This window comes from Diaphorina citri, unplaced genomic scaffold (assembly GCF_000475195.1).
Source record: "Diaphorina citri unplaced genomic scaffold, Diaci psyllid genome assembly version 1.1 scaffold314, whole genome shotgun sequence".
NCBI classification, from domain to species: Eukaryota; Metazoa; Arthropoda; class Insecta; order Hemiptera; family Psyllidae; genus Diaphorina; species Diaphorina citri.
Window position 1 is genome coordinate 219,108 of NW_007377749.1, and position 15,350 is coordinate 234,457.

Consider the following 15,350-nt stretch of genomic DNA (forward strand, 5'->3'; position numbering starts at 1 on the left):
CATGAATTATGACGTCATCGCCTACGGGAGCGTATGCCGTGACGTCATCACTATTGGTGTTAATACTGTTATTATCACGTTCCAAGCTTCCTTGAGTGCTAGAAACCCGATCACTATTGTGCGAAAATTGCGATGGTGAATTTGAGGAAAAATTGTGTTGAGCAAGAGATGAAGCATTGTGCGACACAGTCTCAGGGGAAGCACGAAAGGAAGAACTGTTTCCTTGTGAAGGAAAACTGTGTGAATTTTCGAAGTTCGAATTGGGTAAACTCGGGGAGGGCCTGTTTTCACTTGGGGTTCCACTTGCTCCCAAATCACGACCAAGGTCATTTGAAATTTTTTCAAGGACGTTTGAATAATTTTCAAGGACGTTTGTCTTCTCATCTCGCCGGGCGGGGAGTTTCTCCACAGGTTTGGCAATGGACATCCCTCGGTTTTCATCGTCAAATGATATAATACTCTGAGTGGGCCTCTTAGCCCGTCTCAGTTTGGACGGGCTAGAGCCCGGTGATACCCCGTAGGGGGAGTGAGAGCCGTGGTTGGACTGGTGGTCTGGAGAGGCGAGGATCACAGGTTCAGTGCAGTGTTTGAGCAGGAGGTGAGTGGCCTCGGGGGAGGAGTCGTTAAGCTCTGGACAGTCGGTGTTGAGCGCGAATACCACAGGGGAGATGTCTGAAAATGAAGGTTGGGGTATTGGAAAAGCTGACTTTCTTTTAGCGCGAATCGGTAAAGTAAGTAGTGCTTTATTTAGTCTGTCAGCTTAGAATAAGTTGTTCCATTATACTCTTTGCTAGAGATGGTAAAATATGTGTTGAAATATTGGAATTACTACCTACATGCTGACCAAACAGGTAAATATTGGGAAGCCAGAGGTAAAATGACCTAGTAGTCAAATAACCCGACATTTGCAAACAACAACAACAACTTTATTTCTCATGATTTATTTAGTTTTTATTTTTTAGCACTTTAACTAAGCTTAAGGGCATGTTGTATGTGCTATTTACAGTCCTCCTACCAGATCTGATGTATTAAAAACAATTTTTATCAATATAAAGGAATATGTGGATATTTGAAACACATCACATGCCTTCAGGCACACTCCATTTGTCAAGGGTCTAGGGTTTCCTTGCCCTTGTCGTTCTCCCTGGGGAATAATTTGAGGAAACACACAAGTTTATATTTGAGGAAACACACAAATTTATATTTGAGGAAACACACAAGTTCATTATATTATAGTCGTGTTTTCGCTAAAACTAGGAGTAGCATTGTGCTGTTTATTGAGCAACTGTACCGCGGTTACATACTTGCGGAGTTGATGTTTCAGGAGCTCGTTCTCCCTGAGAATTCAGATTTGAGGAAGCATATTAGGTTTTATCCAATAAGTTTTTTTCGTCTATCAAGGAGGGAACTGTAGGTAAGTACTGTAACCGCTAAGGTCTTATCTTCCCGAAAGCAAATCGAGAGTAGAAGAAAGCCAGTCTTTCTGAGAACGGACCTCTGTTTGAGATTCGATTCCTACCCAGGGCGAACCTGACCCTACACAGATAAGGTTCGTTCTCGGAACGGCTGGCTTTCTCCTATCCTGTCTTCCTCTCTTCGATTTCAGAAGAAGATCCCCATTGTTAGAGTTCCCTCTATCAAACCTCTCTTCCTTTTCTTCAATCGATTTTCTTTCCTTTTTCTTTATAAATACCTGGTTCAGGGGGAAAAAATTAACTTTTTTGTTCTTCCGTATCCAATAGAAAGTTGTATGATATTTATAGCACCTTTTTTGGGAACTGTAGGTAAGTACTGTAACCGCTAAGGTCTTATCTTCCCGAAAGCAAATCGAGAATAGAAGAAAGCCAGTCTTTCTGAGAACGGACCTCTGTTTGAGATTCGATTCCTACCCAGGGCCAACCTGATCCTATACAGATAAGGTTCGTTCTCGGAACGGCTGGCTTTCTCCTATCCTGTCTTCCTCTCTTCGATTTCAGAAGAAGACGTTCATTGTTAGAGTTCCCTCTATCAAACCTCTCTTCCTTTTCTTCAATCGATTTTTTTTTCTTTTTCTTTTATAAATACCTTGTTCAGGGGGAAAAATTAACTTTTTTGTTCTTCCGTATGCAATAGAAAGTGGTATGATATTTATAGCACCTTTTTTTAATTCTTTTTCTTCTTCTTCCTTTAAATCTTGCTTCTTCTTCTTCTTCTTCTTCTTCTTCTTCTTCTTCTTCTTCTTCTTCTTCTTCTTCTTCTTCTTCTTCTTTTTATTAAATCTTGGAATACAAAAGTCGTGTGCAAACCTCACCTATTCAACTCCTGTACATGGGCTTCATATCGGGCACACTTCTCCTCCAGAGCCCCTCTCTTATGATGCAGTTGGGTGGAAGAGACACCTCCATCACTGGTCGAACAGATGGACAGACTGTCCACGTCCTCGTCCACACCTCGCAGACACCCTGTATATAATGGAAGAGATATTGAACAAAGGAAGTGATTTTGAATGTGTTTAACTCCACGATTTTACATTTGGTTGTCTATTTGTTTCACCATACCTCTAAAACTCAACCAGTTCATCTACTTTTGAAGAAATTTGGTGGATATGTTCAACACAACATTTTCTCAATAGATCTTAGGCCGATCGTGTCTTGTGAGGCCCCGTGGTCGAACAGATGGACAGACTGTCCACGTCCTCGTCCACACCTCGCAGACACCCTGTATATAATGGAAGAGATTTTGAACACCCTGTATGTGTCAATGATGGAAGAGATATTGAGAACAAAGGAAGTGATTTGAATGTTTTAACTTCACGATTTTACATTTACTTAGTTGTCTGTTTGTTTTACCATACGGGGTCGAACAGATGGACAGACTGTCCACGTCCTCGTCCACACCTCGCAGACACCCTGTATATAATGGAAGAGATTTTGAACACCCTGTACGTGTCAATGATGGAAGAGATATTGAGAACAAAGGAAGTGATTTGAATGTTTTAACTCCACGATTTTACATTTACTTAGTTGTCTGTTTGTTTTACCATACCTCTAAAACTCAACCAGTTCATCTACTTTTGAAGAAATTTGGTAGATATGTTCAACCCAAGAACATTTTCTCAATAGATCTTAGGCCGATCGTGTCTTTAGAGGCCCCGCGTAGGAACCCTTTCATGAAAATCTTTGATGACTCCCAAACGGGTTTCTTTGATTTTGATGATTTTGGAAGAAATATTCAATAATTTAAAATACGTACATTAGGGAAAAAATAACCTCTTTTTAGAGCCACAAGTCCAAAATAATTAGATATAGGAGTAGAATCATTGGTTTTTCACCCCTCCTAGATTGGAATAATTGCATTTTTTTTTAAATTCAATTGGGCCTTTCAGGGGAACTGTAGGCTGCAGTCTGTAGCAGACCTTTTTCTGAGTTCTTCATTGAAGAACTAGTCAGTTTCAATGAACTAGTCAGTTCTTCATTGAAGAACTAGTCCGGTAATATGAATATGATCATGAAAATGACATACCTGTATAATCTGAATCAATATACAGCGTGGCATCAAGCGCTTGTTCATCAGCAGAGTTTAAATCAGCAGGATGTGATTCACGGGATGATATGTAAGAAGTGATCGGTGTTAATTCTCCAATACCTGTATCACCTGCAAATCGAAATAGGATAGTGTTTACGAATCAGAGAGCGAGTGAGTTAAATACTGTGGAAGATCAGGAAGTAGTCATTGAAAATAATGTAACAAATGTTGCCAGAGATGAAGATGCTGATTCAGATGACAACATGATGCCCCTTGCAGACCGTTTGTATGCTCAAGGAATCAAATGGACCAAGACTAGTCATTCTCCTCCAACAAGGGAATTCACAGAAAACGTTCAGCATACCGGTTTCACTGAGTAACCACCCCCCATAAAATGGGCGGGGTTGGGCGGATTTTTTCAGAAACCTCATTTTTTATCATATCTGAACTGGGATTTTTGAGAAATTTTAAAAAATTCCCAAAATTTGAGGTCGCGTGCTTCAAAGGGTTAAGAACTCTTTTCAGTGGACCACCCGACCACTGAGTCAAATCTTAATGCCACATTATGTGATAGTAGTGTGTTTCTAACTTTAGGGGTCTCGTTATTAAAATCATTTCTCTATTTCATGTTAATCTGTTAATGCAGGCCGGGCATCGAGCTCTTGACGTTCGTGCGCCTCCCGGCACACTTGATGCTCCTATTTTAAACCAGAATGTAAAATTACGTTCTCATGAAAGAGGACAAAAAGAGAACAAAATCAGGGTTTTTACGCTTCTGCCAGAATTAAATTCCAAACCTTTTCTTGGACTTTTTGGCCGATTTTCAGATTCCATGACTTTTCCATGTTTTCCAGGTTGCGTATAAACCCTGGAAAGAAAAACCAAGTCTTACCCATTATCCTAAGGCCGGAGAACTCATTGTTAGACGTCGCACTCGAGTACACAGATCCACCACAATCATCCACCGTAGTCACCGAAGACAAATCCGATAGCGACCGGTTATCCGATGAATCAAACCGGTTGTCCGAATACTGGGACACGGACATAATGTCCGGCCCAGTGTCCGATATTGGGGGTCCTCCCCCTACAATGAGTCCGTTCAGCTCGGGGGCCGATATTTGGGAGCTGCTGTCTTCTAAACTGTCCTGGCTGGAACGGGTAGAATGAGGATCGGCAAATGTTGGAGGCGTTAGATACACACTGACGGCATCTTCACTCTACAATGAGTCCGTTCAGCTCGGGGGCCGATATTTGGGAGCTGCTGTCTTCTAAACTGTCCTGGCTGGAACGGGTAGAATGAGGATCCGCAAATGTTGGAGGCGTTAGATACACACTGACGGCATCTTCACCGGTTTTTGATTTTGGAGTGTCACTGTTTGAAGAGGCCGGGAGGTCTGAAATCGAGAAAAAGAGGAGAAATGTAAAGTTGTCCTGGCGTGGTGTTCGTCTGGTAAACTGGAGTATGTATGACCCACATTGTGGGTTCAAATCCCAGCCTAAACATAGAATTTCATTACATATTTGTTTGAGAATCTAACAAACCCTGTTAAACTGGCTCAAAATAGTCTCCTAAGATTTGATACAAACATACAATACAAACCAAGATCTAAACTAAAAAGCCTGGATAGCGTGGAGAGTAGCGCGATAGCGACCGGTTATCCGATGAATCAAACCGGTTGTCCGAATACTGGGACACGGACATAATGTCCGGCCCAGTGTCCGATATTGGGGGACCTCCCCCTACAATGAGTCCGTTCAGCTCGGGGGCCGATATTTGGGAGCTGCTGTCTTCTAAACTGTCCTGGCTGGAATGGGTAGAGTGATCGGCAAAGTTTGGAGGCGTTAGATACACACTGACGGCATCTTCACTGGTTTTTGATTTTGGGGTGCCACTGTTTGAAGAGGCCGGGAGGTCTGAAATCGAGAAAAAGAGGAGAAATGTAAAGATGTCCTGGCGTGGTGTTCGTCTGGTAAACTGGAGTATGTATGTGGGTTCAAATCCCAGCCTAAACATGGAATTTCATTACATATTTGTTTGAGAATCTAACAAACCCTGTTAAACTGGCTCGAAATAGTCTCCTAAGATTTGACACAAACATACAATACAAACCAAGATCTAAACTAAAAAGCCTGGATAGCGTGGAGGGTAGCGCATCTGTTTTGTGAACGCTAGGTCGCGGGTTCGATTGCCGCCCGGAGCGGATTTTATCCTAAACAGATAAGGTTGTTCTCGAAACGGCCAGCTTTCACCTATCCTGTCTTAATTCTCTCTTCACTTTCGGGACAATAAGACCTTAGCACTTACAGTTCCCTCTATCAAACCTCTTCAAATAATAATAATTTAAAAAAAATAATTACCTGGTAAGGGAAGGCGAAAGTCCTTTCTACTTGGAGTACTCATATCACTATTGGTGTAAATATTACTTTCAAACAACTCAATATTGTAGTCAGTTACACGGCACTTCTCAAATGTTGAAACAGTGTGTGAATGTTATTTAGTTATTGTAAGGGATTTTGTTAAAATACAATGGGTACCTACCTTATTTTTTACACCTACTGAAAATTGATCAAAGAAATGGATTCAAATCTTACAAGTTAAGTCGGTAATTAAAATACTGACAGGTAAGTACTGAATAACTTACTTTAAGAAATGTAATACCTAATACTTACTTTATGAAAGCATGCTGTGAGCCGGTCGCGGGTTCGATTGCCGCCCGGAGCGGATTTTATCCTAAACAGATAAGGTTGTTCTCGAAACGGCCAGCTTTCACCTATCCTGTCTGAATTCTCTCTTCACTTTCGGGACAAGCACTTACAGTTTCCTCTATCAAACCTCTTCAAATAATAATAATTTAAAAAAATAATTACCTGGTAAGGGAAGGCGAAAGTCCTTTCTACTTGGAGTACTCATATCACTATTGGTGTTAATACTGTTATTATCACGTTCCAAGCTTCCTTGAGTGCTAGAAACCCGATCACTATTGTGCGAAAATTGCGATGATGAATTTGAGGAAAAATTGTGTTGAGCAAGAGATGAAGCATTGTGCGACACAGTCTCAGGGGAAGCACCAAAGGAAGAACTGTTTCCTTGTGAAGGAAAACTGTGTGAATTTTCGAAGTTCGAATTGGGTAAACTCGGGATGGGCCCGTTTTCACTTGGGGTTCCACTTGCTCCCGAATCACGACCAAGGTCATTTGAAAAAATTTTTTAAATCGATTTATCTCGGTATCTAGAAGTCGTAGAAGAAAAAGAAAAATTCCGTTGGTCCTCATTTTTCCTACTCTATGACTGAAACATCACCCAAGTAAGCGCAACTGATCTATTGAGGAGGCTGCTAGCTTGTCGCCAAATGAAGAAGGGTAAAACCTTCGTCACTAAAGACCTTACCAGTTATACAGTGATGTTAAACATCTATCAATCAAACATATATTTTTTCTCTTCGATTTTCGGGACGGAAGGACCTCCATTATTATAGTTCCCAATATCAAACCACGAGAAAAGAAAGGAATATAGCGTTTCACTCACCCACTCTGATATGGACTTGATATATATGATGTGGATCACTTGGTGGGCCTCCTAGGAAGACACATGGTAACCACAGACTGACGGGACTGGGTTTGACTCCCCGTAGTGTCATTAGTTCTGTTGTTAGCTTCTCCACAGTGGCCTGAAATGAAGGAAAATGGTCATTATTGGTTAGGTTTATACTAAACATCCAACCAAAATCAGAAACGCTTGCGCACAAACAAACGAAGCGGGAGTCATGAATTATGACGTCATCGCCTACGGGAGCGTATGCCGTGACGTCAAAACTTCACGATTTACCGGTATTTTTTAAATCGATTTATCTCGGTATCTAGAAGTCGTAGAAGAAAAAGAAAAATTCCGTTGGTCCTCATTTTTCCTACTCTATGACTGAAACATCACCCAAGTAAGCGCAACTGATCTATTGAGGAGGCTGCTAGCTTGTCGCCAAATGAAGAAGGGTAAAACCTTCGTCACTAAAGACCTTACCAGTTATACAGTGATGTTAAACATCTATCAATCAAACATATATTTTTTCTCTTCGATTTTCGGGACGGAAGGACCTCCATTATTATAGTTCCCAATATCAAACCACGAGAAAAGAAAGGAATATAGCGTTTCACTCACCCACTCTGATATGGACTTGATATATATGATGTGGATCACTTGGTGGGCCTCCTAGGAAGACACATGGTAACCACAGACTGACGGGACTGGGTTTGACTCCCCGTAGTGTCATTAGTTCTGTTGTTAGCTTCTCCACAGTGGCCTGAAATGAAGGAAAATGGTCATTATTGGTTAGGTTTATACTAAACATCCAACCAAAATATAACGGTTAACAAAGAAAATAGTATTTAGAGCAAAGTTCTTGGCCGAGTGGGTATCACACTAGGCTTGTACGCCGGAGGTCCCCGGTTCGATTCCCAAGATGGTTGAAGTTTTTTCGGCTCTGTGCTTAGAGTTCGAGGTGCACTCAGCCTCGTGAGGACAAGTGAGTAGCTACTTTAATCGAATAGTGACCAGTGGCTACATTACCAGTGTGATTCTGTTCATAAATAATATGGGTGTTGGACAGATTTAGTTGGTTTAGTTGTACGAAATAATGAAATATTGACAAAAAAACAACTTTAAATTTACCTCTTTAGTAATCAGGTCCAATTTGAGCCTCTGATTCATTTCCAGTAGTTCCGAGTGCATCTCAGCCAGCTGTCCCAGTTTTGCCTCGTACAGCCTAGCCTCACTTTCAGCCTCGCTAGAACTAGGAGTAGCATTGTGCTGTTTATTGAGCAACTGTACCGCGGTTACATACTTGCGGAGTTGATGCTTCAGGAGCTCGTTCTAAAATCAAATATTTCTTGTTTTCCTTCCATTACTGATAGGAGGAGGGGAAGTAGGGGTAAGGGAGTGTGAAATCAGCTGATTAGGTTTTTTGATATACGTGGCGCTAGCTGGCGGAATTTCGAAGAAACCTTTGGAAACGTTTCGATGAAAGGAAGAAGGGTCCGTTGTATGACATTGAAAAAAGTTGGTTCTTCAAAAACGTGTTTTCAATAACGATAACCGAGAATGGTCTTTTTTACTTTCTATTAGGTATTATTATTTCTGTTAGCAAAGCAACATAAAATTCAGAGAGTAGCGCATTTATCTTGTAAGAGCTCGGTCGCGGGTTCGATTCACGACCGTGGCTAACTTTTTCCTAAACAAATGAAAGGTTCCTTCTCGGAGCGACTGGCTTTCTCCTGCGGGTTCGATTCACGACCGTGGCTAACTTTTTCCTAAACAAATGAAAGGTTCCTTCTCGGAGCGACTGGCTTTCTCCTATCCTGCCCTCTTCTTTGATTTCGAGAGGAGACCTTTGTTCTTCGTTGTTACATTCGTTCCCTCTATCAACTATCAAACACTAACTTACCTTTTCTTTAAACTTACTGAGCTTTCGTTCAATACTATGTACCTACTTTAGTCAAAGAGCCTCTTTGAAAAACATTTGAAATTTTGAATTCGAAAGGGCTAACAGATACATTGTATACAGACCTACAAACTATGTACTTACATAACTAGGAATAGAAATAAATAAACAAGGTGTATGAAATTATTAAATAAAAATACTTTGATTACATAATACATAATTCATCTATTGGTACTTGATGGAATACATATTATAAATTTAGGAATTTAATTGATATGAATGAAGAGATTTATTCAAGAAGACCTCTTCTTTCACTTCGTCTTTAATCCCGCTCAAGTGGGGTCGACTCAAGACTCAAGTTAGGTAATCAAGAAGACCTACAAGATGAAAATCAAGTTTTGAGTAAAACGGCTTGAAAGATTTTTAATTTTTATTGAAAGGTATTGGGAGGATTTTTCAATCTTCTTTCTTTATTATTTTTCAAGAGGTTTTTGATACAGGGAATTGTAACTTCAGAGGTATTATCGTATTTATCGTTCCAAAAGGGAAGAGATAAATAAGGCAGAATAGGAAAAATCCGGCCGTTCCGAGAACGAACCTTATCTGTTTACGAGTTCGCCCCAGGCGGGAATCGAACCCGCTACCTATTTAAAGACGCGCTAGCCTCCAAAATGGGCTGTGAATCGACCCAAGTATTTTTAACTTAACATCATTTCTCATTAGGGTTTTTGAAAAGGCTTTCTCCTATCCTGCCCGCTTCTTTGATTTCGAGAGGAGACCTTCGTTGTTACATTCGTTCCCTCTATCAACTATCAAACACTTACCTTTTCTTTTTTGAAAAGCTGTTTTACTCAAAAAGGAAACACAAAAAGGACCAAAGGTTCTTCTTGCATAAACTCTTCAATTTGCACATAAACGAATGATTTAGGAAACAAAACAATAATTTAATGACTTTGCAATGTCTTACGCAAATAAAATAAATAAATTACGATAAAATATAAAATTATACTACTGTACAATAATATTCAAATCTCTGTACATTAAACATCGAAATTGTGTGTAAAATAAAATGGAGTATGGAACAAATATTTTAGTTTAGTTAATTAAATACAGGTAAAGGTAACTGTTAAAGGTAATCCAAGGGGTATGTTAGTATGTAGGTACTGCTTAAGTGATGACGTAAAATCGGACACAAATATAGCATGCTTAGCTGATTAATCAATCAACTAAAAATTCAAATATTGTGTGATTAGCAATGAATTAACAGTTCAATTACAGCTTAAATTAAGTTTCAAAAAAAAAAAATAATAATAGACGCACCATAGTTCAAAAAGGTCAATTTCTTATCGTTCAATTTTAAGCACAAAAATGTTGTTTTGGGGGGGATATCACTATTTTTTGCCAAAAAATTTATCTCTGGATTTTAACGTATTTTTGCTCTGTGTCTTTGGAAACGGAAGTATCTTGAAGTGGTTTTATTTTATTATCCCAAAATAGGTAGGGATCTTCTCCTACCAGATCTGATGTATTAAAAACAATTTTTATCAATATAAAGGAATATGTGGATATTTGAAACACATCACATGCATTCAGGCACACTCCATTTGTCAAGGGCCTAGGGTTTCCTTGCCCTTAGGATCAACCTCATTTGTGGCCTAGCCATTTACCGATGAAAATTTGTAATGAGACAATAAGTTGAAAATTTGTTCCTCAATATGTGTTTCCAAAATGACGTCATAATTACGCGGTGAATTCTATTACGTCATAGGCCTGTATACTGTAGAGTTGTTTGGTTGCTATGGTTACTGGAAAGTGCGTCCTCTGCAGTAGGAGAAGGGGCTTTAGGTTTCAAACACTTAATACTGAGTCGTTTGATAGGATTAGAATTAGTGCTGCTGGAACCTCCTTGTACATGCCTGGGAAATAAACATATACATAATAGTTAATAGTAATAAGTTTATTTTTCAACAAATTAACATCAATAAAATTTCTTTCTGAATATATCCCTGTAAGTACTTGAGTACTTTTAGGGAATAGGAGATGCGTTATAAAGTTATTAGTAGCCTCTGTGACCTAGCCTAGTGGGTATCACAATAAGCTTGCATGCTGGAGGTCCTGGATTCGATTCCGGGCGGGATCGAAGTTTTTTCCCCCGGCGGGGTCTAAGGCTCTGTGTTTGGAGTTCGGGGTGTACTCAGCCTCGTGAGGACAATTGAGTAACTGCTTTGATCGAGTAGCGACCAGTGGTGACTGGTGACATTACCAGTGTGAAAAGATTATTGAAAAATATAGAAATTGATTGCAAAGGAGGCCACTTAGTAATGCTGTGATATCCACACAAGTTGTAAAAAAAGCTCTGCTTTATTCAAGTAATAACAGGGACATATTCAGAAAGAAATTTTATTCATGTTAATTTGTTGAAAAATTAACTTCCTTATTTACCACAAAGAATTTCAGACTTAAGATTGAAAGAAGAAAGGAATTTTAATTGTGTTCAACATAAATGCTTGTCACAAATGTCGTTCCCTGCTTAATGCAATACACTAAATTTTATTACTTAACTTGGACTCGAACCACCAACCTCCAGATCCGAAGTCTACCGTGCTAACCACTAAACCACAGACTTGAGATTGATTTAAACGTTCCTTCCATTAACCCTTTTGCACTCACTGGGACAGTCATGAAAGCACCTCAATATTTACCTCAAATTTACCTGGCAACATTGGCGGACTTGTAGAAATCGTTGAGGAACGGTACCAACGTGACGAGAGCAAACTTGTTCAATCCACCACCGCTAGAGGGCGTCTTCGCTCCAAACTCGAACTGAACAATACTACACACCACGGCACGCAGGTATAGTTCCAACTTCTGCCGTCGTTCCTCGACAAACAGAGCGCTCTTGTTACCCTTGTTGAAGATGAGATTCTTGGGCGGGAATTTGACGGAGGACGGAAGGTGTTTGAGGGTGACTGGGTAGCGACGATGAAGGGATTTGTTGAACGCGTAGAAATCGCTGTACCGACGGTACACGTTCCATTCTTCCGTGCCTGAGGGAGGGGGAAATTGTTCTGAATTTCAACCATTACACCACTGGGTTTGGTATTTGGTGTAGAATTGAGCCAGCGGCGGCGATCGTGTGAAGCATACTTAAATGCTTGTCAAGAATATCGTTCCTCAATTATCACACCTAGATTATGACGCGACTTGGAGTCGAACCACCAACTGAAGCCAAGCAACGTTGGGCGTGCTTAGTATAGGGAGGGGGAAATTGTTCTGAATTTCAACCATTACACCACTGGGTTTGGTATTTGGTGTAGAATTGAGCCAGCGGCGGCGATTGTGTAAAGCATACTTAAATGTTTGTCAACAATATCGTTCCTCAATTATCACAACTAGATTATGACTCGACTTGGAGTCGAACCACCAACTGAAGCCAAGCAACGTTGGGCGTGTTTAGTAGAATAATTTTCAAGGACGTTTGTCTTCTCATCTCGCCGGGCGGGGAGTTTCTCCACAGGTTTGGCAATGGACATCCCTCGGTTTTCATCATCAAATGATATAATACTCTGAGTGGGCCTCTTAGCCCGTCTTGCTTAGTATTCGGACTTTTTCCGGCTCCACTCGGGCTGATTGAGATTAAATGGAGGAGTTGCAATTGGGAAAATATTATTAATAAAAGATTCATCATCAAATGATATAATACTCTGAGTGGGCCTCTTAGCCCGTCTCAGTTTGGATGGGCTAGAGCCCGGTGATACCCCGTAGGGGGAGTGAGAGCCGTGGTTGGACTGGTGGTCTGGAGAGGCAAGGATCACAGGTTCAGTGCAGTGTTTGAGCAGGAGGTGAGTGGCCTCGGGGGAGGAGTCGTTAAGCTCTGGACAGTCAGTGTTGAGCGCGAATACCACAGGGGAGATGTCTGAAAATGAAGGTTGGGGTATTGGAAAAACTGACTTTTTTTTAGCGCGAATCGGTAAAGTATAAGTGTGCTTTATTTAGACTGTCAGCTTAGAATAAGTTGTTCCATTATACTCTTGGCTAGAGATGGTAAAATAGGTGTTGAAATATTGGAATTACTACCTACATGCAGACCAAACAGAAATTATAAAAAAGGCTTTTCTTAATTTTTTGGAGGCCTTCTAGAAGCCCTTTTGAAGAAATTCTTTATGGTTTGTATTTATGATTTTTTATGAAATTTAGCAAACAGGTTCAACACAGTATGGTCTTAATTGGAATTTTGGGGAGCACATATGTATAGGCCATTTTTCCAAGTGATTTCTAGTTTCCCTTTCCCTGAAGCCTGAACTACTAGTATACTAGTATTAGTATTTACTACACATCTTACTGGAAAGCACACAATACCTGCAGCAGCTTTGAGGAGCACCCTGTGTTTATCTTTGTCTCGAACCCAGGCCTTTGATTCGTAGAACTGTTGCAGAACTTCTGATTCAGACAGTAGACACTTGAGATATCGTTCCAGGGATCTCTCGTTGAGAGCAGATCTCAGCCATGCTCTGCCTAGGTTGTAGAAATGAGAAGTCTTGATATTATTCAACACTTTTTTTTTTCTTTTTTTTACCTATTTAATTTCTGATGTAGGTAAGGACTTTTTGGTACCTACAGCAAATTTAAACAGAATTTTTAGCATCCTAAAGATACATTTTTCACAGGAATCAACCATTGATTCAAATATATTACCAAAATGTATTTTCTTCATCGGTTGACGATATGGAAACATTTCATCAACAGGTGTTGCTGGATCTCTCGTTGAGAGCAGATCTCAGCCATGCTCTGCCTAGATTGTAGAAATGAGAAGTCTTGATATTATTCAATGCTTTTTATTTTATTATTATTATTATTTTTTACCTACCTATTTAATTTCCGATGTAGGTAAGGACTTTTTGGTACCTACAGCAAATTTAAAGAGAACTTTTAGCATCCTAAAGATACATTTTTCACAGGAATCAACCATTGATTCAAATATATTACCAAAATGTATTTTCTTCATTGGTTGATGATATGGAAACATTTCATCAACAGGTGTTGCTTACTTCATTTCTCATGATTTATTTAGTTTTTATTTTTTTAGCACTTTAACTTACAGCAAATTTAAACAGAATTTTTAGCATCCTAAAGATACATTTTTCACAGGAATCAACCATTGATTGAAATATATTACCTACCAAAATGTATTTTCTTCATTGGTTGATGATATGGAAACATTTCATCAACAGGTGTTTCTTACTTTATTTCTCAAGATTTATTTAGTTTTTATTTTTTAGCACTTTAACAAAGCTTAAGGGCATGTTGTATGTGCTATTTACAGTTGTTTCATGGCTTACCTCTGCCTATGTCCGTACATATTGATTTCAGAGAGAGAAACCTCTCTCGTTCATGTGTGGGGAGTACAAAACTAATGCAATTCCAGAACTCTAGCTTTCCCTTGTTTGTGATGTTGAATTCTCGCATATATTCTGACAGTTTCCTGCAAAAATCAAAACATAAAATTAAGTATTCTATAGCCCACTATTTATGTACCTGAAATAAAAAATAGAATTGATTAATAAACTGCTGTGGAAAAGAAAAGGAAAAGAAAAAAAAAAAATGTGTGTGAAACTGAATAGATTCAATTCAGTCGTTCTCCCTGGGGAATAATTTGAGGAAACACACAAGTTTATATTTGAGGAAACACACAAATTTATATTTGAGGAAACACACAAGTTTATTATATTATAGTCGTGTTTTCGCTAGAACTAGGAGTAGCATTGTGCTGTTTATTGAGCAACTGTACCGCGGTTACATACTTGCGGAGTAGATGCTTCAGGAGCTCGTTCTCCCTGAGAATTCAGATTTGAGGAAGCATATTAGATTTTTTCCAATAAGTTTTTTTTCGTCTATCAAAAGCTCGTTCTCCCTGGGGAATAATTTGAGGAAACACACAAGTTTATATTTGAGGAAACACACAAATTTATATTTGAGGAAACACACAAATTTATATTTGAGGAAACATAAACACACAAGTTTATTATATTACTTATAGTCGTGTTTTCGCTAGAACTAGGAGTAGCATTGTGTTGTTTATTGAGCAACTGTACCGCTGTTACATACTTGCGGAGCTGATGCTTCAGGAGCTCGTTCTCCCTGAGAATTCAGATTTGAGGAAGCATATTAGATTTTTTCTAATAAGTTTTTTTCGTCTATCAAGGAGGGAACTGTAGGTAAGTACTGTAACCGCTAAGGTCTTATCTTCCCGAAAGCAAATCGAGAATAGAAGAAAGCCAGTCTTTCTGAGAACAAACCTCTGTTTGCGATTCGATTCCTACCCAGGGCGAACCTGATCCTACACAGATAAGGTTCGTTCTCGGAACGGCTGGCTTTCTCCTATCCTGTCTTCCTCTCTTCGATTTCAGAAGAAGA

General features: G+C 39.5%; 2 protein-coding genes and 1 non-coding gene across 4 annotated transcripts; all 3 read right to left on the bottom strand.

Annotated features, from left to right (window-relative positions):
• Positions 1 to 21: 21 nt before the first annotated feature.
• LOC103507455 lies at positions 22 to 6,707 on the bottom strand. Its single transcript, XM_017443333.2, has 8 exons — positions 6,373 to 6,707; positions 4,855 to 4,898; positions 4,397 to 4,721; positions 3,502 to 3,633; positions 2,291 to 2,441; positions 1,249 to 1,337; positions 292 to 672; positions 22 to 113 (listed from the first exon to the last, which is right to left on the bottom strand). The coding sequence occupies exons 1-8, from the start codon at positions 6,413 to 6,415 to the stop codon at positions 22 to 24; spliced, it is 1,257 nt and encodes a 418-aa protein (XP_017298822.2). The 5' UTR covers positions 6,416 to 6,707.
• Positions 6,708 to 7,065: 358 nt separating this feature from the next.
• LOC103507457 (sorting nexin-29) lies at positions 7,066 to 14,433 on the bottom strand. Its single transcript, XM_026822307.1, has 9 exons — positions 14,276 to 14,433; positions 13,296 to 13,451; positions 12,651 to 12,852; positions 12,379 to 12,512; positions 11,650 to 11,983; positions 10,777 to 10,852; positions 8,168 to 8,368; positions 7,658 to 7,799; positions 7,066 to 7,172 (listed from the first exon to the last, which is right to left on the bottom strand). The coding sequence occupies exons 1-9, from the start codon at positions 14,400 to 14,402 to the stop codon at positions 7,066 to 7,068; spliced, it is 1,479 nt and encodes a 492-aa protein (XP_026678108.1). The 5' UTR covers positions 14,403 to 14,433.
• On the bottom strand, positions 10,100 to 12,009 carry LOC103507458. Of its 2 annotated transcripts, none has more exons than XR_003391027.1 (2): positions 11,639 to 12,009; positions 10,100 to 10,852 (listed from the first exon to the last, which is right to left on the bottom strand). It is a non-coding gene; the product is annotated as an uncharacterized LOC103507458 (transcript). The 2 variants fall into 2 exon arrangements; XR_003391026.1 differs by having other exon boundaries at positions 11,650 to 12,003.
• Positions 14,434 to 15,350: the final 917 nt, after the last annotated feature.

Coding starts and splice junctions, on each gene's coding strand:
- LOC103507455 (XM_017443333.2), bottom strand. CDS start 6,415: ATGAGTACTCCAAGTAGAAAGGACTTTCGCCTTCCCTTACCAG. Junction 4,722..4,854: donor ACACTCCAAAATCAAAAACC/GGTGAAGATGCC, acceptor GACTCATTGTAG/AGTGAAGATGCCGTCAGTGT. Junction 1,338..2,290: donor CATGTACAGGAGTTGAATAG/GTGAGGTTTGCA, acceptor CTGAATTCTCAG/GGAGAACGAGCTCCTGAAAC.
- LOC103507457 (XM_026822307.1), bottom strand. CDS start 14,402: ATGCGAGAATTCAACATCACAAACAAGGGAAAGCTAGAGTTCTGGAAT. Junction 13,452..14,275: donor ATGTACGGACATAGGCAGAG/GTAAGCCATGAA, acceptor TCTACAACCTAG/GCAGAGCATGGCTGAGATCT. Junction 7,173..7,657: donor TCAAGTCCATATCAGAGTGG/GTGAGTGAAACG, acceptor CCTTCATTTCAG/GCCACTGTGGAGAAGCTAAC.